Genomic DNA, 21,886 nt, shown 5'->3' with positions numbered 1-21,886 from the left:
TGAACAAGCTGCAATCTGCGTTCAGCTCTCACTGATCCATCTTTGGGAAAGGAAGCACGCTGCATTTTACCCAATATGCAGCCCTCACAAACATGCTTGACAGGTGCCTCAAGCTTAGGCAAAGAAGACACCATTTCAGATTTCTGCAGGCGCAGCAAACTTGCAAAATTCAGATGACCAAAACGTGCATGCCACAGTTTTGCATCTGAAATAGCCTGCGTATCCATAATAGCACATGCTGAATCCTCTACACATTTGCCATTCATATTGAGCTTATACAGCCCTCGACATAGTGAACCAGATGCTACAATGATGTCACCACAAGAGAGATCATGAACAGTACATCTGTCATCCACAAATTTTACAACCAAACCTGTTTTGGCAAATGCGGAGACTGACAGCAGATTCTTTTTGATCCCTGGCACATACAATGCATCAAAAAGTGTAAAGGTGTTGCCATTTGCAACATTCAGCACAATCTGTCCAACTCCTTCAACGGGATAAGAGGAGTTATTGGCACAAGTGACAGTATTCCCTGTGGGAGCAGACTCAAGGAAAGTGAATAAACTGCGCTGCGAGGTGATATGCTTAGTGGCACCACTGTCAAAGTACCATACATCTGAATCTACTGCAGACATACATGTGTCATGCAAAGATGGGTCATAACTGCACTGCGCATTGAATGCCCATTCTGTATCTAGCACAACATTAGCAGATTCATTGTTAGAAGGAGAGGCATCTGCAACAGCCATACCAGCCTCTTTCTTCTTAGCCTCTTTCGCAGCCAGCTTAGGACACGCTTTGATGACATGATCATTTCCCTTACAGTACTTGCAAAATGTCTTCTGTTTGTCACCCTTCTTCTCATCTTTGTCTTCCTTCTTTGGTTGCGCAGCATTTGCAGATTTCTGCTTACTAGAAGAAAAGCCAGCTTTACCTTTCCCGCTTCTCTGACTAGCAACGAAAGCTTGATCTGCGACACGCATAATATTCCTGTTTTGCCTTGACTGGTCTTCTTGCAGCAAAACAGAAACTAACTCCTCAAATGATAAGGCATTGGGATTGCCTTTCATCATCAAGCGAAGAGTGGAAGCAAAACCCTGATAAGAATCTGGTAGACCATTCAAAACAGTCTGCACAAGTGAACTGTCTGACAGGATTTCATCTGCAGAAATGAGCTGCTCTTTGAAATCCTTGATCTTTGTCAAAAAGCTATCCATTGAATCACCTTCGTTCATATGCTCACTCTCCAACTGTTTTCGGAGATAAGCAACACGAGCCTCATTTCTTGCCTGATACAATGTGGCAAGTACATCCCAAGCATCCTTAGAAGTCCTGCAGGAGCGAATATGTGGGATAATGGTACGTTTGACAGACAGCGCAATCAAGGCATGAGCCTGCGCATCTCTACCATCCCAACGAATCTGCTTTGCTGAAAGTGGTGGTTCTCGAACAGCTGCTACAGCACTTGTGCCTGCACCATCATCAACAGTACCTGTTTCTGATGTGTTTGCAGCATTCCCAGCCACAATAGGACGTGCATCAATACCCTGCACAATGTTCCATAACCCCTTTGCTACCAATACATGTCGCATCATATATGCCCACAATGGATAGTTGGTGCCATCCAACTTATCCTCAGCAGCCAACATGCGGAATACATCATTGTTGTCAGCCATGGCCAATGACTGTACTACTAGATGTAAATGCTGTCTGTAAGAGGTAAACCTGTATAAAATCGACCTGTGCTATGTAGCACAGCCCAAAACAGACGAATGGGCACTTGTCCTGCAGATTTTAATCTTGACAGAAAATCTGCACAGTAGGACGATTTTGCCTGCGCAGTATTTGGAATGCAAAAACGGAGGGCGAAATGACTTCAGATCAAGATTCTGAAACGAACAAGCCGTACAGGCTCCCCCACGGCATATACTAACCTGCAGACGCTCGTGAAACCTCGTCGCAATCGGAGGAGATGAAGCGGCAGGTGCCGGTGATGCTGCCCGGGAGGAGGAAGCCTGCTCTGATACCAATTGTTGGAATTAGGGTTGCAGGAATGCACACACAACTTCAAGAAGATGAGGAAGCTTGAGCACAACACAGTAGTGTATTATGAGTGCCAAAAATGAAAGATAACCAGCCCTAGAAGATAATGGGCGTATATACAATGCACGGGGGAAAAAACCTCCTAGTGAGGGAAAAAGTGCCCCGGCGGTCCTAAGTGTGTTCACACACATCACTACTATAATATGGTAACATGCGTGTGCATACTAATTCTCTAGTATGGAGGCATTTCGAAGAGAAGTGGGTGGACTTTGGGGAAGAGCATCGTCACATTCAAGTGGGACTAGAAATGGATAGAATCAATCCATTTGGGTTACAAAGTTCATCATGGAGTACATGGCCCGTTTGCCTAGTCAACTATAACTTGCCCCACTATGGTTAGCAATAAACATGGGGCACTTTTACTTTCCTTTTGATAGTTTCAGGGAAGTACAAGGTGAAAAACATGGATGTCTACTTGGCTCCATTAGTTGATGAGCTATGTACGTTATGGGATGGTATCCAAGTTCATGATGCGTCCAAGCGGTTTGGAGAAAGGGCTGCAATAATGCGAGGACTACTTGTTTGGACCATGCATGATTGGCCGGGCTATGGTGAATGCTCTGGTTAGTTAATTATTTTATGATTTCTTGATCAAATATAATTTCACGATTTGTGTATTGTACATCTCACATTTTTACATATCTCATCACCTTGTACAGTACGTTGGCGGACATAGATATGCCTCGACTGTGGACACAAGAAGAGGGTGATCAACTCGTTGGGGAAGAGCCTTAAGGACAAGGCCTTCAGAGAACAATGGATATGGCATTGCGAAAGAATATTAATATAATTTGCATCTTAAACTCGTGTGCTATGGAGAAATGGATCGAGAGGTATAACCTAGCAAAGAGTGAAAATTATTTCGAAATTGTGCGATGCTTATTTCAATGACGCAAGTACCATAGAAGGCTAAAGATCTTGTAGTAGTGACAATTTAATGCGAAAAAAAAGTGTTCGAGCCAAAGCATCGGTATTTTTACACTAATATATTAGTGCTTTATTAGTTCTTTTATTGATGCTTGAAAAAAATCTTTATTTTTTTGGACAATTTGAGGAAAAAAATTTAATTCTCCCCACTTTCATTATTTCATTTGCATGCAAGGGGTTATTGAAATTGCACTACTACAATAATATAAGATCATATTGTGGTCTTGCTGCATACATAATGTATATGAGCTAATGTATAAGCTCTTACGCATGATACAAAGGAGCTCATGCATTAGAGCTCTTATGCACATAGCTTTATGCATATACGCTTTAAAAAGGGCTAGAAAAATCCCAATGCATATGCGAGGGTACCATATGGATATGACTAATAGAGATGAGGATTGGACTTTTTGGACTTACTTGTGTCAGAGAACTTGTGTGAAAGCCACACTTGAAATTAAAAAAGAAGTATATCTATGAATCTACTCTATGCCCCCTAATCGATGGTGGAAGAAGAGATTAAAGAGTAATAAAAGAGATGCAAATGTAGGTTACTTCTTTATAAGTTTTATTTTTTAAAGTTTGAAACAAAGAAGAATAGCACCTTGTAAATAAAAAATCTAAAAGTATTTCATGAGCTAATGTATAATGCATAAGAGCTATTTTATATGAGTTTATGTATAGGCTCTTATACATGGTGCATATACAAGCATATGCAAGTAGGCAACATAGGCAGCATGTTGTGTGCCACTCCTCCTTTTGGTGGTTGGGATATCACTAGATCTACTAGAGCTATGTTATTTTGTATTTGTGATCATTTGAATGTGAGTTTTTGATTATGAGATTTGTCAGGCTTATTGCCTTGACTATTGCTTCTTAATTAGGTCTTAATTGATTTTATTTTCTACTATGAAGTTGTGCATTTACCTTGACATGCCCTAGCCATGTGAAGATTTGATGTGCAAGATGACTAATCTTGTAATTAATTTCATTTTCTACTATGAAGTTATGAATTTACCTTGACATGCCCTAGCCATGTGAAATTAGATGTGCAAGATGACTAATCTTATAATTGTTTTGGTTTAGCCAAAGCAAAGTAGTATTTTCATTTCTTAGTAGCAAAATAACAGAGGGATTTTTACACAATTGTTATGATCAATTGCAAAGTAGATGGTACCCAATGGAGGTTGACCTAAGTTGTCTATTAAAGACACTTTAGATCTTGTGGATGAGATAATCTAGAAGATGTCTATCACAGAAGACACTTTAGACCTTGTGGATGAGATAATTTAGAAGATGGTTGGGAGTCTAATCTTCTATTATAATAACAAACCAAGTATCACTTTTACAATTAGATTAGACTCCCAACCATCTAGAAGATGGTTGGGAGTCTAATCTTCTATTGTAAATAACAAATCACTTTTGTAACTAGTGTGTTGAGAGGAGGTTCTCTAGTTAGCCCCGAGAGCTGGCAATGTTGAAATACATCTAAGTACTGAAGATTATAATATCAACTATTGTTTTTGCAACATACTCAATCACTATTAGTGTGTTGAGAGTAGGTTCTTTAAAATACATCAAAAGTACTGAAGATTATAATATCAATTATTGTTTTTGCAACATACGTAATCATTATTAGTGTGTTGAGAGTAGGTTCTTTAATTAGACTTAGAAGCATGATTGGAAAGAAGGCAGTGTTGAAATACATCCAAGGTACTAAATATTATAATATCAACTATGCTTTTGGCAACATCCCTAGTGGATCTAGTGACTTAGATTGGGAAAACTGATTTCAACTCTAAACACTTAGTAACATGATATTGTTTTTATCTTGGTTAAGGATGCATTTCTTGGATATACAAGCAAGAACTAGGCCACATTTACACTTCCATTGATAGAGGCTATGTATAAAGTTGCATGCTTTACACTCTCATTGATAGAGACTATGTTGCATGCTTTGCATCACACAAGGCAAAATGATTGAGGAGGATTGTAGAAGATATGTAAATGGTATAGAAGTAACCTAAAATACTATAATGTCACTAGAGCTACACTATGATTGAGGTAGAAGCAACCCACAATACTACAATGTGACAGCTAGAGCTACATGACCATTGCTCAAAATCATGTATTTATGCATATTTCATGTTTGATAATTACTATCACTTTCTATGCAAGCTAGTTATGAGGGTCGAGACTACACAATGACATAGAATAAAGACTCTTAGTAGAGACCGCATGGAGAGACATCTTAAACACCCTTGTATTGTAATGTCCATGGCTAGCTCACATGTGTACTACTTCCATTATAAGGAGCAGCGTGGTTGAGGAGTAGGGGCACACATCATCCTTGAGAGTGTACGTGGATGGTGGCCTAGGAAGTTGAATGGTTTAGAGATAGCTTAATAGAGTTGGCTCACTATTTGCTCGTGTGAACCATTATACCATAGTGGTCCATACATGGGTTTGGTCGAAATTACATGGGTTTGGTGGAATTTGCTTGTGTGAACCATTACATCATAGTGGTCCGGACATACATGGGTTTGGTGGAATTTACTATGTCTTTAGATTGTGGAGCCTAAATAGGTACCAAGGTAGTTTTGGGTGGCCCAAAAAGTTGTAGCTAAACCAAAGATCTATTGTGATTGTAATTTATTAGGTGGACGTGGAATAGTCATACTAGCCTAATCGATATCTACCACATGAGTAATCATAGAGAGCCACATGCACCAAAAGTGGTCTAGAGAGGTTAGATACATAGTCACACTTCAACCCATCCATAAACTTAGTTATTTACCTTATTATCTATTGCACCCCAGGTTTAATAGCATGCAATCTCTAGCCTCATTCATTTTGTATCACTGATTGAGGCTCCTTTCACTAGAGTACACAAGTGTGGAGCTTACAATCGTCTATATGATGGGAGAGAGCAGGTTTATGCATCCTACATTCATTGCACTTTGATGCCATATATATATTGTGAAGAAGGAACATACACACTCTTTCAATTCTTTGTGGAGTGGGGGGGAGCGGTGGGCCAGAATCGAGCCCAGGAGAACGGTGACGTCTTAAGCACCCGGCTATTGTCCGCACCCCGTGATGTCAAGTATATTGGTGGAAGCTGTTTATGCATCCTAGGATCAAGTCTCATTCGTTGGACTTTGGTAGTGTCATTTGGTCTCATTTATGTATATATTATATATGTACATGCACCACCACATTGTATGGATATATAGTGTCTTCTCACAAAGGGAGGTGTAATGGAAACCGACATGGAATGCTGATGAAAACTAATATGGAATGAAGCAATGAGCGCCTCTCAGGTCGGCACGTGCGGGGTTTTGTCTGATGGGTCTCACCTGCTGGCGGCCCCTTTCAACAGCAGTAGCAAGGCTTTAGGAGGAGGAGCTGCTGCGGCTCCTGCTTCTTTTTCTTCTTCAGTTGTGAGGAGGAGGAAAATCACCCACCTATCTCAGGGCTTCTCATTCAAAAGGACCGTTTCCACACCAGATAGCAGAGGCCTTCTCTGCAATGCAGCCAAATGGGCGGACAGGCTCTCTCGTGACCTCTATGCAGCTGGGCCCCATGATCCCACCGTTGATGACCCACCAGAGGCAGGACCTCTGGCCAGCAGTGTAAACAGAGGGAATGGCAAGACCAATGGTGCCCTGGCTTCCTCTTTCCCAGCTCTTACTGAAAGAACTGTCTCACTTCCGTTGGATTACTATCAGGTTTGCCATATCTAATTATTCAATCTTCAATATAATTTCTTTCTAGTGGTTTGGATGCCACACCTCTTTTTTTTTTGGTGGGGTTTGTGTGTGTGTGTGTGAGAGAGAGAGAGAGAGAGAGAGAGAGAGTGTCTACTTGTGATCCACAATATGACGAGCAACACAATGAACCTTTAAGCTCGTTCTACGTTGTGGCACATACTTTGTTAGAACAACGGCACCACACATTCGATTACCTTTTCATGTATCACAATTACGAGCCAATAGATAGCATAGTTCAGCCAAGATGCAAGCGTCTATTTACAAACATTGTGGAGATGATAGATACATACATTTTTACATACACACATGCACTCCACATGTTCAGTCGCTCTAGACCACAGAACATCACGAGCAAGTCATTGCAGATAATGCGCATGATCTCGTTGTGTTGTCAAAGTGTCTGTTTTTACGAGTGTGATCAAATTAATAGCTTATTATTTTAACCTGTGACAGGTGCTTGGGGCAGATACACACTTTCTGGCTGATGCTATTGTCAGAGCCTATGAGTCACGGGTCAAGAATTTGCCAAGAGAAGGTTTCAGCCAAGATGCTTTGATCTCTCGTCAAGAAATCCTCAGAGGAGCCTGTGAAACGCTAGCCGATCCTGAGTTGCGTGGAGAATATAACGAGGGTCTTATAGACGATGAGGCCGGAACAATTATGGTGGATGTTCCCCTGAGCAAGGTAAAGGTTTGCTGCTGATGTCATGGAAAAAAAAGGGTAATTACAAATGCAAATATGTAGGATAGTAACTTTAGATTTTTGCACCGTACCAGTGCTCACAAGCAGTGCTACCAGTGCTTGGCGATTGTGGTGAGTACTTCTTCTGAATACTTCTTCAATAAATAATTATTTAGTTATTTCCAGGTACCAGGGGCACTATGTTTACTTCAAGAGGTCGGTGAGATGGAGGTGGTTTTGCAAGTTGGACAGGATCTGCTGCGAGAACGGCTTGGTAAGTTTTTCCAGCGGGATGTTGTGCTGGCAATTGCTCTGGCTTATGTGGAGCTTTCTCGAGAAGCAATGGCCGAATCACCACCTGCAATTGTGCGGAGCTGTGAGCTTCTGGAAAGATCCTTGAAGTTGCTCCAAGTAAGAGATACTAGACTCTATTTAGCATTAAAAAAAAAATTTGTTTTGTCTCGTAACCTTTGTGAATGAACACCCCCAATATTAAGTGGCAGTGTTTCCCCCCTTGTCTGTCTTGATGACAACAGAAGGAAAACTTTTATACTTAATTGTTACTTTGAGTAGAGGATAGTAGACTTAGCAAGAAGCTGAATATCATAAAAACCGAGGGTTAGGGTTTGCCTAATTTAGGTAAGGGTAATAGGTGAAGATGAGCAAAAAGGCTTAATTTAAGTAAGTGTGAATGGACACTTTTGGATGTTTCGTTTTGGTCCTTGTATCATCGTGCCTTTCTGGAATCTGGATATGAGGCCAGATGGAATGAGGTTCTGAATAACAGCAAGAAAGCTGAAGGCAGCAGTTGCATTGTAGTAAGTCTATCAATCATACTTGCTTGTTGTGACTGGTGCAATAAAGGAAATTCATATAATGATGTAAAAGATGTGAGCATATTCATCCCCAGATTCTGCCCATGTTTGGTGTCCCCTTTTGATCCCTTTGATGGCCCTTGGTTGTGGGCTAGACACCCCATTTTCCATATTTTCCTGGTATTTTTCCCAGGTCGGGTGACTTACTCCGGTTGGCTTTGTCCAGTCGGCTAGTTGCTTTGTTCCAGTTGGCCGGCCCTCATGACCTATATATCCGTGGGCTAGCCTCTTCACTTTTCATATAGCTTGGTCATCTTTTGTATCCCTCACTTATGAGACCTTTATGTCTCGTGCTCGGGATTGCTTTCATTGCAGTATATTCAGCAAAGTTGCTTCATATCTCTCTCTCTCTCTCTCTCTCTCTCTCTCTCTCTCTCTCTTGCACTTCTCAGATCAGCACACTAGTGCTTATCCTGCTTCCGCTCTGTGCATTCAGCAAAGTTGCTTCATATCTCTCTCTCTCTCTCTCTCTTGCACTTCTGAGATCAGCACACTAGTGCTTATCCTGCTTCCGCTCTGTGCATTCTTGCATGGTATCATCGCTCTAGGTTCAGAGTTTACTCTATTGCCCCAGTTTATGCCCTGTTTTCAGCACCTTCTCTTCTGCGTTTTTCCCCCAGATCTGCTGCTTGTCGGCCTGCCTCTTCCAAGCACTTCACCATTGCAGTTTGTGGTCAATCTTCATTGTTTTTGACCCCTGGGACTCCTGTACAGCTGTCGGCCTGCTCTGTTTTCAGAGCAGCAGTACTGTTACTGCTGCGTTTCCTCTTTTAGAGGTGTTTTGCAGATGTTGGTTTGCTGATTTGAGGCTTGGTGGCATCTGGTACTTGTGGAGGTCACCTTCTTCTTTTGAGATTGTGCGTTTTTCTTGAGGAGAGCCCAAGTTACAGTGAGGACACTTCTTCTTCTAAGATTGTGCGTTTTTCTTGATGAGAGCCCGAGATTGTGTGTTTTTCTTGAGGAGAGCCCGAGTTACAGTGAGCCCCGTACCTGTGGAGGTCACTTCTTCTTCTGAGATTGTGCGTTTCTCTTGAGGAGAGCCCGAGTTATAGTGAGGACTGTCCTAGTTGATGCCTTTCCCTCTTGCACCTTCTTACAGCATACTCCTAGGCATAGTCACATGGGACGCAAAATGGGGACAGGGACGGAAATGACTGACACAGGCATTGACACGATCCCATAACTGTGCCTGAGCCTCTCGTTCTTTCCGTATAGAGGGTAACTCCCCGTCTTCCAACTCCGGCCGTGGAACACCAACTACAATGAAATCAGCCAAGTCATAAGACTCCAAAACGGACTCCATCATTACCTTCCATATGCCACCACGTATGATGTATTTGCTTTATTGAATGAGTAGAATGACAGACTACTGGCTGTAAATAACCAGGGGATTGATTGTTAGCACTTCATCCCTAGATTCTGCTCTTTTATGGTGCCCGTTTGGTCCCCTTTTGCATGGCCCTTGCTTGTGGGCTGGCCACCCCTTTTTTACTATTTTTCTGGGATTTTTCCTAGCCTTTCTGGCATTTACCAGTCGGCCATGTCCATTAGCTCCAGTCGGCCTGTTTATCAGCTCCAGTCGGCCAGCATTCCCTCACTATAAATAGTGGGTGCTGGCCTCCCTTTTCTCATTCAGTCTTGTACATATTTTGCTCCCTCACTTATGAGACTATCTGTGTCTCTTGCTCGGGACTGTTGTGCTTCAGTATATTCAACATAGTTTGCTCCATCTCTCTCTCTCTCTCTCTCTTGCACTCTCTGTTCAGCACATTCTAGTGCCACTCTGCTTCCACTCTATGCACTCTTTCATGGTATCATCGCTCCCAGTTTAGCAACCTCTTTGCTGCCCCAGATTCAGCCCTGTTTTCAGCAGCTTCTCCTCTGCGTTTTTTTTTCCAGATCCATAGCCTTTGCTGCTGCGTTTTCTGGACAGCAGCCTGCTGGTGGCTTTTCCTTCAGATTGGCTTCATCAACTCAGCCATCAGGTACTTGTTGACCAGCGTTTTCTTTCCCACTTGGAGATTGGACAATAGGCGGCCTATTTTCTACAGGACAACAGCCTTTCTTTGCTGCGTTTTCCTCTCCAGTGGCCCTTTCCCTTTTGCAGAGGGGGCTTGTGGTGTTGCAGGCTTTGGTGGCACTCTTGGTACCTGTGGAGGACTTTTCTTCTTCGGAGTTTGTGCATTTTTTGAGATTGAGCCCAAGCTTTTGTGATGGCTGCACCGACTTCTCTTCATATGTTTGTTGAGTCTGCCAAATTGAATGGTTCCAACTACACCCTATGGAAGGTGAAGGTGAAATCGGCCTTGCGTGGTGTGGATCTCTGGGATTGGCTTGTAACACCAGCCAATGCCACCCCTCCCACCCTTGCTTCGGGTGGTGCGACTCAGGCACAGATTGATATTTGGCAGTCGAATGATTGACGCGTTTTCTCCTTTCTGATGTTGAACTGTCAGGATGCAACGCTCCATGGGTTCAATGAACCAGATGATGTCCATGTACAACTGAGATGAATACAATACCAAACAAGAGGCTCGAAGTAGATGTTCGAAGGAGAGCGACCACTTGAGTGGTCCAGTCTCTACGGTCCTGTGCCTTCACTGGAATCTGCGGAGAGCGCCCCACTGGTGTTCTAGGACCACGCACAAACAGGCACTCCCGTACAAACGCCTGGCTCTCCCGATCTCGGCACCTTTGGACCGTGGTTCTCCAAAAGCTTGGACTACTCGGCACCAAACGGGTGTTAGCGGTAGAGAGAATCCTTTATCAGATTTACAACAAAGTTCTTTACTTAAATCTGAATTCACTTACTTGTAGCTCGCAAATAGAAGACAGATACCCGAGGTGTTTGTGTGCAGTTACTAGAGGTGGACACCAGGGCGCAACAGCCTGTCGAGGAGGAGGAGGAGGAGGAGCTGCCTGTGTAGAAGGTGTAGCCACCTAGGAGGAGCAGAGCCGCATGTAGCTGTCTATGGAAAGGAGGTGCAACCACTTGTAGAGGATGAAACAATCGCCTTTGGAGAGGAGAAGGTGCAGCCGCCAGCTGAAAAGTAAGCGTGGCCTGTTGGAGAGCTAGTGTAGCTGCCTGAGGGGTGCGGAAGTCGCCTGCTATGGCCGCCTGCAGAGGAGAAGAGGCAGCCGCCTGTTGTGGCGTAGCCACCTGCTGGGCAGAGGGAGCAGCCTGTCGAGGAGAGGTAACGCCTGGTTGCAGCCGCCTGTGAGGTGGCGCAGCCGTGTGCAGGGCAGAAGGAGCCGCCTGGCTGCAGAGTACAGCCGCCGGGGAAATAGAAGTAGCCGCCTGGCTGCAGCCTGCTGAGGAAAACACAGCCGCTTGCTGTGCAGCCGTCAGCTGTAGAGGTGAAGGCAGACCCACGCAGCCTGTAGAGGAGAGTGCAGAATTGGAGAACAAATGCAGCCGTCTGCTTGTGGAGATGGAGGTAGCGCAGCCTGAGGAGGAGGGGGCGCACAAACGTTTGTGGGATGCTGAAAGATGGTCGCCTCTTTGTAGGTGATTGGAGAGGAGTTACATGATCACAGCTGGCCGGCTCCCCAAGCTTGCATGGGGGCGGCCAGCTTCAAAGTGTGGTGTGGGTAGGTGGCCATGCACCCACCCCCACACACATAAAGGGTTAAGTGTGGCTCCCCACCTTGGCCCATATGTGGGTGCCCACTTTTAAATGAATGTGAACTTATAACCTTATAAAATGAAAGGTTAGAATTAAAACTATTAAACCAACAAGTGCAATACACTTACCACCTGTTCACACGCAACAAAACTCGTCAGAAGACAGAGCAAACTTCACGACTCACTGGCAAGCGTCCCCGCTGAGTAAGTGACACATCAAGCAAGCAAACACAAGAATACAAGTCATGCGAAAACAGTTTCAAACATGCAAAACATGAGTGCATGTGCAAATAGTATCATGGACATATCTCCCGTTCATGGAACAAGTACAAAACATCTGTCGGCACAAAAATGGCACGACAGAAAACATAAATCCCGGTCTTCCTATGGAGTGACAGTCCCATAGGTAAAACACAGTTCTAGGCACGAGCCTCCCTATGGAGTGACAGTCCCATAGGCAAGACATGGCACAAATACTGGCTCTTCCATGGCGTGACAATCCCATGGATAGAACACAGTCCAGGTCATACACGGGTGGCACCAGTTTGGCTCCCGTCCATACGACACCATCTTGCTAACACACGGGTGGCACCAGTCTGGCTCTCGTCCATGTTAAGCAAAAATACTGACCTCTTCACATGAGACACCGGCCTGGCCTCAAGTGAACGAGACACAAAACTGGAGATGGACCGGCCAATTGGTGACATCTACAGCAGCATCTACATGTACTCGATGATTTCTGCACACAGAGGGGTCTTACTGTGAACCTTGGGAAAACCAAGGTTATGGTCTTTCATACATCGAGACAGGGCAAGAGTCAGCTGACATTCACTCTCGCACGACGCCAGGTGGAGGTGGTGACATCATACGTGTACCTAGGGGTTACCTTCTCTGCAGCAGCCACACGCTTCACCATGGTTTCAGCAGCCAGAGCTAGATTGACACGGGGATATGCAGCATTGGCTATACTAGAGAGACAGTGCCACCAGGCGCATTTTCAGGAGCCCCGGACGAAGGGGTGGCTATTTGACACATTAGTCACACCGGCACTGATGTCTGGAGCAGCGGTATGGGCGCCAGGCCTTGCTACCCATTGGTGGACACAGATAGAGAGACCACAGGCCCTCATGATGGCACGTATGATACGCAGCAAACCGTCAGTACCTCATGACATTATCCGAGCAGAGTTTGTTGCACCTCCTATGATGGTAGAGGCCATATTCCAAACTATATGCTTGCTAGACAGATTCAGAGAGATGCCACAGGACAGATTTGTTAGCACTTTCATCCCCAGTTTCTGCTCTGTATGGTGCCCATTTGGTCCCCTTTTGCATGGCCCTTGCTTGTGGGCTGGCCACCCCTTTTTTAGTATTTTTCTGGGATTTTTCCCAGCCATTCTGGCATTTTTCTAGGGAGCCATGTCCAACAGCTCCAGTCGGCCTGTTTCTATGCTCCAGTCGGCCAGCTCTTCCCCACTATAAATAGTGGGTGCTGGCCTCTCATTTTTCATAGAGTCTTGTACTTATTTGCTCCCTCACTTATGAGACTATCACTGTCTCTTGCTTGGGACTGTTTTGGTTCAGTATATTCAGCATAGTTTGCTCCATATCTCTCTCTCTCTCTTGCACTCTCTGTTCAGCACATTCTAGTGCCACTCTGCTTCCGCTCTGTGCACTCTTTCATGGTATCATCGCTCTAGGTTTAGCAACCTTTCTGCTGCCCCAGATTCAGCCCTGTTTTCAGCACCTTCTCCTCTGCGTTTTCTTCCAGATCCATAGCCTTTGCTGCTGCGTTTTCTGGACAGCACTCTGCTGGTCGGTTTTTCTTCAGATTGGCTTCACCGATTCAGCCGTCTGGCTCTTGGAGATCAGCGTTTCATTGCCCACTTGGAGATTGGACTGCAGGCGGCCTGTTTTCTACAGGACAGCACTTGTTCATTGCTGCGTTTTCCTCTCCAGTGGTCCTTTCCCTTTGCAGAGGGGGCTTGTGGTGTTGCAGGCTTTGGTGGCACTCTTGGTACCTGTGGAGGACACCTTTTCTTCAGAGATTGTGCATTTCTTGAGATTGAGCCCAAGCTCTTGTGATGGCTGCTCCCTCTTCTCTTCATATGTTTGCTGAGTCTGCCAAGTTGGATGGTTCCAACTACACCCTATGGAAGGTGAAGGTGAAATCGGCCTTGCGTGGCGTGGATCTCTGGGATTGGCTTGTTACACCAGCCAATGCCACCCCTCCCACACTTGCTTCCGGTGGTGTGACTCAGGCACAGATTGATATTTGGCAGTCGAATGATCGACGTGTTTTCTCCTTCCTGATGTTGAACTGTCAGGATGCTGTTCTCTCTCATGTGCGTACAGCTGATGCTGCACATGAAGTTTGGAAGGCTTTTGCAGATCTCTATGAGATTAACTCTCCGGGTCGGATTCTGGTATTGGAAAAGCAACTTATGAACTTATCAGTTTCTGCGTTTCCATCTTTATCTGCTTTCATCTCGAAGATGAAAGATCTCCGGGACGAGCTTGCTGTTTGTGGCAAGGACATCTCCACAGAGGATATGGCTATTCGGCTGCTCTCCAAACTTCCAGAGAGGTTTGATGCATACTTTCAGTCTCTGGTTTCTTCTCCTCGTCCTGTTCCAGTTACTTGGGAGGAAGTTCTCCCCTCCATTATGCAGATAGAGTCTCGCTTTGAGGAGCGGACTGGCACCTCCGGTGGCCCTGATGGAGCTTTGGCAGCACGAGATAAAGGGAAGTCTCAACAAAAGAAAGGTAAAGGGGGTTCTGACAAGAACTCCAAGGATTCCGATAAGGATAAAGACAACAAATCTTCAAAGAATACGGACATTGAATGTCACTATTGTGGCAAGAAGGGTCACAAGTCACCCCAATGTCACAAGAAGAAGCGTGATGAAGCAGCAAAGAACTCTTCCTCAACGGCGGTGTCTCAACCCAAGAAGGATGATGGAATACTTCTCTTAGCAGGTACTCGGCGTATACTTGCTCTTGTGACTTCTCAGTCACGGTCTTGGATTGTTGATAGCGGTGCTACTGCTCATATGACACCCCATCGAGATTGGTTCGAGGACTTCACTGCCAGATCAGGCGAGATCACTCTGGGTGATTCTTCTTCTGTGCCAGTGCATGGTCATGGCACTATCCCCATCTTCCGTTCTGAAGAGGACAAGAGGTACTTCTCTGACGTTCTGTATATTCCAGATTTGGCTTTTAACCTTTTGTCAGTGAGTGCTCTTACAGCTCAGGGTGCGGAGGTGATCTTTTCTCATTATGAGATAACCATTCGTGATAAAGCGACTGGTAGCATCTTGGCTCAGGGAGTCCAAGATAGTGGCCTCTACAAATTGACCGCTCTGCTTTCTTCTGGTGCTTCTTCTGCTCTTTGGCATGCTCGGTTTGGCCATTTGAGCTATCAGCTTCTGCAGCGAGCTTCGAAGGATGGGTTGGTTGATGGATTACCAACCATCAAGGCTCCGTCTTCTCCTTGTTCCTCTTGTTTACAGGGGAAGCAGCACCGAGCCGCCTTTCCGAAGGAGGCGACACACAGATCTTCGACATCACTTGCTCTCATTCATGCAGACTTATGTGGTCCTATGAGTACCGCGTCTTTGAGTAAGGCGTTGTACATGCTCGTGATGGTGGATGATTTTACCAGATATACTTGGGTTTTCTTTCTGAAGACCAAGGATGAGACTTTTCATCACTTCTGTGATTGGAAAGCCGAGGTGGAAAAAGAGACCGGTCACTCGGTCAAGGCTCTCAGGACCGATGGAGGGGGTGAGTTTACATCCCAGGAGTTTAAGCAATATTGCAAGACACATGGCATTCGGAGACAGCTTACTACAGCATATACTCCATCTCAGAATGGAGTTGCCGAGAGGAAGAATAGGACCATTATGGAGATGGCCCGTGCTATGCTTGAGCATTCTTCATTACCTCGACGTTTCTGGGCTGAGGAGGTGGCTTCCACTGCTGTCTACATTCAGAATAGGTCTCCTACTGCTGCTCTTCCCGACAAAACTCCATATGAGGCTTTCCATGGTGAGAAGCCCTCCGTTGTTCATTTCCGGATATTTGGATGTACCGCGTATGTTCATGTGCCTAAGGAGCACCGCTCCAAGTCTCAGCGCATGACTTTTCTCGGATACAGCACTGTGTCCAAGGCATATCGTCTTTATGATCCTCAAGCCGGTAAAGTTATTGTGAGCCGTGATGTGGTGTTCGACGAGACTCCTACATCTTCAGAGGGGGGTGGTGAGCTTCTTCTTCCTGCACCTCCTTCTCCTCCTCCTACTCATCCTCCTGCTCCGGCTGTTATTGTCACACCTCCAGCTGAGGATTCTCAGTCAGATGATGATGACCCTGCTCCTCCTCCGGCGAGTTCGAGCAGATCTGTACCTGGTTGGTATTATCAGACAGTTCGTGACTCTGGGTTACGTGAGCTTCCTTCTGCTCCTCCGCCTGGTTCTCTTCGGCGTTCTTCCAGAGTTACAGGGAAACAAATTCATGAGGGCAACATGTTTGTTAATTATGCTCTTATGTCTACAATCATTAATGGTCCTTCTGATCCCACTTCTGTAGACGAGGCTCTTTCACATGAGTCTTGGCGTCATGCTATGCAGACAGAGCTGGATGCTATCGAACGGAATGGCACTTGGATTTTGGTGCCTCGGCCTCTGCAGCGTAAGGTGATTGGTGTGCGTTGGATTTTCAAATCAAAGTTCCGAGCTGATGGCAGCTTGGACAAGCACAAGGCGAGGTTGGTTGCCAAGGGTTATGCTCAGCGCCCCGGTGTCGACTTCGATGAGACTTTCGCTCCAACGGCCCGAATGACTACCATTCGCACCGTTCTTGCACTTGCAGGACATCATAGATGGCCCGTTTTCAAGATGGACGTCAAGTCGGCTTTCTTGAATGGAGAGCTTACACAGGAGGTTTATGTTGATCAGCCGCCAGGATTTGTTGTTCCGGGCAAACAGGATCATGTGTACCGGCTGAAGAAGGCTTTATATGGTCTAAAGCAGGCTCCGCGGGCTTGGTACCAGCGGATTGATGAGTTCTTTCAGAAGCTCGGCTTGCGCCGCTCTCATGCAGATTCGAACCTTTATATCCTCCTTGAGAGGGGGTTGATTGTTATCATTGTGGTCTATGTTGATGACCTCATCTTTACAGGTTCTTATTCTGTGCGGATCCGTTCTGTTATGGATGCTTTGGAGACAGAGTTTGAGATGACGGATCTGGGCCTCTTGCACTATTTTCTTGGCTTTGAGATTTGGCAGACCTCGAAGGGCATTTTCTTCTCTCAGCAGAAGTACACTCGGGAGATTCTCGACAGATTTCAGATGACTGGGTGCAAACCAGTATCTTCTCCTTTGGATATTGGTGAGAAGCTTTCTTCACTTGATGCTTCTCCAGGGACTGATCAGGGACAGTATCGGGTTCTCGTTGGTTGTTTGGTATGGTTGACCTACTCCCGATTGGACATATGCTTTGCAGTCAGTTTATTGAGTTCCTTCTCATCCAAACCCCGTCAGCAGCATTGGCGGTGTGCTCTCAGAGTTCTTCGGTACTTACGTGGCACTCTGGATTTTGGCATCTTTTATGGCCAAGGACGCACTCTTGTTGGATGGTCTGACTCAGACTGGGCTGGAGATCCAGATACACGGCGTTCGACCACTGGTTGTGTTTTTTCACTTGGGTCTGGAGCCATTTCTTGGAGCAGTAAAAAGCAGCCTACTGTGGCGCTTTCCTCTACCGAGGCGGAGTACCGTGCAGTTTGCTATGCTGCATGTGAGGCGATATGGTTGCGGAGATTATTGGAGGAGCTTGGCTGTCCTCCTACCGGATCTACTCTTCTTTGGTGTGACAATCAGAGTTGCATCGCCATCGCCAAGAACCCTGTGTTTCATGCTCGTACGAAACACATTGAGATTCAGTATCACTATGTTCGTGAACGGGTTCTTGCTGGAGATTTGCGTTTGGAGTATTGTCCTTCCGCGGAGAATGCTGCAGATTTGTTCACCAAGCCGGTTTCTCAGGCTTCCTTGGCTCCTCATCTTCGGATTCTCGGAGTTTGTTCAGCATCTGGTGCTGAGAGGGGGTGTTAGCACTTTCATCCCCAGTTTCTGCTCTGTATGGTGCCCATTTGGTCCCCTTTTGCATGGCCCTTGCTTGTGGGCTGGCCACCCCTTTTTTAGTATTTTTCTGGGATTTTTCCCAGCCATTCTGGCATTTTTCTAGGGAGCCATGTCCAACAGCTCCAGTCGGCCTGTTTCTATGCTCCAGTCGGCCAGCTCTTCCCCACTATAAATAGTGGGTGCTGGCCTCTCATTTTTCATAGAGTCTTGTACTTATTTGCTCCCTCACTTATGAGACTATCACTGTCTCTTGCTTGGGACTGTTTTGGTTCAGTATATTCAGCATAGTTTGCTCCATATCTCTCTCTCTCTTGCACTCTCTGTTCAGCACATTCTAGTGCCACTCTGCTTCCGCTCTGTGCACTCTTTCAAGATTGTCATACAGAGCTTTTGAGGCATCTAGACAGCTGGCTGAGGCAAGAGACAGAGGATCATGGTATGCACAGGTCACACATTGGTTCTCACAGCATGGCCTAGACATGGATCATCTACCACCATTCCAGTATGACAGGGATGCACCACATATCTGTCTCTCTCATAGTGAGAGGAACAGAGTATTGAGACAGGACCTATGGCAGCTCTATACACGAGAGACATGGATATCGCCTACACAGCCTCTTCTACCGAAGATGCTATACTACAGAGATCACTTCATGAGTATCTCTCTCTCTCTCTCTCTCTCTCTCTCTATTTTCTGCACATCTTCATTCAGTTTGTGCGTTAATTCCGTCGCGAAAAGAGTGCTGATTTTTGAGCATTGAAGTTACCGATTCTTCTCCAAAGCTTCCGCATGTTACAGGTATCCGTGGAAGGGTGAACACTGGGAGTAGAGGCTTGTTGTAGAGGCATCTGAGACTCTTGCTTCTCCCTCTCTTCCTCGGTCTTGGTTGCTCATAGTGGAAGTGCCGGTGTTTGTGCCCGAATGCAAATAAACCATCCACTGCGAGGTGTTTGAGGCTCAACGGGCACTTAACCGACCACCTTTTGAGAGATGGGAGCCACTCTGGTACTTGGGGTGTGCTCCGGAGCTTGTAAACCTTACACATAAAAAACCTTATGAGAAAATTTCAGCACCTTCCCTCATCAAATTTGCAATGTAACATGCACCTTATGCAAAAGCATTTCAAAGATAAGATAATGATGCAAGAAAACACTGCTGAAAACCGAATGCACAGAGATTAGGGTTTAGAAAACATGCCTTGTAAGAGAATGATGAAGTACAATGCTTAAAACCTACTGTCCGGTGGACTGCACTTGACTTGGACTGTAAGGAGATTGTATGGACCCGAAAAGACATGATTTGGGTCGCCCCTTAGGGGGCCTTTGCTGGCCTCTTGCTGCCCTGCACCTGGCTGGCTTGTTATGGCTGCGTTTTGCTGCCCTGGAGCCGCCTACAGATGTGCATTAATATGTTGATGGTGCTGGCTGAACTTGGATGCCTTGTGGCGGTCTTGCTCATTTGCGTTTTCTTTACCCAGATGCCCCTTGGCACTGATGGACTGAGGTAGAACTCGCTCAATAACTCTTGGCTATGGCAGAAGATGATCCAAAGCAGCCCCGAATAGTCCTACAAATAGGAGTCTTTGGTGGGCTTAGGGTTGGCTGGGAATGGGCACACTTTTGCAAGGTTCCATTCCCCTTTTAGAAGGGCACCCTCCTTTGGCATAGTGTCCTTATCCCTTTTTGGTCCTAGTGTCCATGGGCTGTCCACAACACAATGGCCTCAAGAATAACCATTGTTATTTACCACAGGACAATGTGGCTTTCACACATGGCTTGCCACAATTGTCCGGGACTTGGACAAAGACGTGACACACTTGTCTTGACGTAGACAAAGACACGACACTAGACTTGGCCCTTCCAAACACGTGATCATGATGTTAGCAGTCATCTTCTGTCTGTACAGTGAGGGCCATTGTTGTGGGTGTGCACACCCAGAGCTTTTCTCATTTTTTCCCATTTTTCCATATTTCTCCCTATTTTTTCTTGGTTGTGGGGCTGTCCTGTGCTGGCCGACTCCTTCTGATCTGGCTGACTTCATGCCTTTTGCTGGCCGACTGGCTTTCTTCATTCATGGACATGATATGTAGGGTGTCGGCTGCTTTTAGGCTGGCCGACCAGCACTTGAGGGTACCCTTGGTCCCCCACTCCAGGTTGTATCGGTTTCATGTGTATATAGCAAAGTTTATAGAGCTTCTCTCTCTCTACACTTCTGCGTTTTGTTCTCTACAGCACTCGTCTTATTTTTCTGCTCTGCATTCCGACATGGTATCATGCATCAAGCGGGAGCTGGCCAATACAAGCTCGCCTTCAAAGAATGGAGGTTGAGCGAAAGATCCGGATTGTGGTGGAGATGGCGAGGACGATGCTGGAGCATTGTGATCTTCCTCGTTCACTTTGGGGAGAGGCTGTGGCTACGGCTATCCATATCCCCAAGCAATCTTAGATGACTTCAGTACCCAAGATGACTCCATTTTAGGCTTGTTTTGGCCCAAAGAAGCAGAGGGGGAAGCTTGACTTGAAGTTAAAGAAGCTTGTATTTGTGGGATATAACTCTCTTTCGAAAGGCTACAGGTTATATGACCCAGAGCAAAACAAGGTTGTTGTCAGCAGAGATGTTGTCTTTGATGAGCATGTTCCAGCTTCCATTGTTGATGAGCCGCCACTTCTTGGAGAACCAGATGAGTATGAGGATGATTCCCAGTCTATTGTTCCAGCTAGACAGCCTCAGTCATTTGTAGAGGTTGAGCCCGAGGCTGGAGATGAGCCCCAGTAGTAGCAGGAGGCTCCGCGTTTTGTTCGAGTACCAAAGTGGTTGTTAGACACCATACGGGTGTCAGGTGTTACGGAGCTTCCCTCTGAGTGGACCACAGAGAATGGACCTCGAAGATCGCACAGAGTTCGTGACAAAAGTCATTCAAAGGAGTTGTTACAGGTAAACTATGCTTTGATGTCTGGTATCATTTGGAACAAAGAGCCCACTTCTGTGAAGGAAGCTCTTTCTCAGGAAACTTGGAGAAAAGCCATACAAGTGGAACTGGATGCCATAGAGAAGAATAAAACTTGGGAGTTGGTTCCGAGGCCGTCAAAACGGTAAGTCGTTGGTGTCAAGTGGGTCTTTAAGACCAAGTACATGTCTGATGGGTCGGTGGACAAGCACAAAACCAGACTTGTGGCTAAGGGCTACGTTGAGCGGTCTGGCATTGACTATGAGGATACCTTTGCACCGACAACGAGGATGACCACGATTCGGACAGTTCTTGCCCTTGCCTCTTCTTAGCGGTGGCCCGTATATCAGATGGATGTAAAATCTGTGTTCCTTAATGGTGACTTGCAGGAGGAGGTGTATGTTTAGCATCCTCCAAGCTTTGAGGTTCCGGGATCAAAGGGGATGGTTTATAGGTTGCGGAAGGCCTTGTATGGTCTTAAGCAGACTCCCAGGGTTTGGAATCAGAAGATTGATTCCTTCTTTCTATGGATAGGATTTTAGAGATCAGTTGCAGATTCTAACTTGTATCTCTTTCGGAAACGCGGTTGGTCACGTTGTTTATCCTTTATGTGGATGATCTCATTCTCACTGGCGGTCATGTGGAGCACATCGCAGTGACGAAGGCTGCCTTGTCAAAGGAGTTTGAGATGACCGACTTAGGCTTTACTCCATTTCTTCTTGGGATTGGAGATTTGGCATACCTAGAGGGGGTTCTTTGTTTCTCAACAGCGGTATGTTCATGAGTTGTTAGAGACCTTTGGG

General features: G+C 45.8%; 1 protein-coding gene across 1 annotated transcript in view; it reads left to right on the top strand.

Moving 5' to 3' along the window:
* The first annotated feature begins 6,255 nt into the window (after positions 1-6,255).
* Positions 6,256-21,886, top strand: part of LOC147615205 (protein ACCUMULATION AND REPLICATION OF CHLOROPLASTS 6, chloroplastic-like) — a 38,103-nt gene continuing 22,472 nt past the window's right edge. The window contains exons 1-3 of the mRNA XM_086779233.1: positions 6,256-6,764; positions 7,260-7,490; positions 7,674-7,898. Coding sequence (XP_086635359.1) covers positions 6,342-6,764; positions 7,260-7,490; positions 7,674-7,898 — 879 coding nt within the window. The 5' untranslated portion in view covers positions 6,256-6,341. The remainder of the gene's footprint in view (positions 6,765-7,259; positions 7,491-7,673; positions 7,899-21,886) is intronic.

The sequence above is a fragment of the Cibotium barometz genome, chromosome 40 (assembly GCF_041138505.1).
Source record: "Cibotium barometz isolate CiBa-2024 chromosome 40, ASM4113850v1, whole genome shotgun sequence".
Lineage (NCBI taxonomy): Eukaryota > Viridiplantae > Streptophyta > Polypodiopsida > Cyatheales > Cibotiaceae > Cibotium > Cibotium barometz.
Note: the sequence above shows the minus strand (reverse complement) of the source record. Positions and strands in the feature narration are given on the sequence as shown.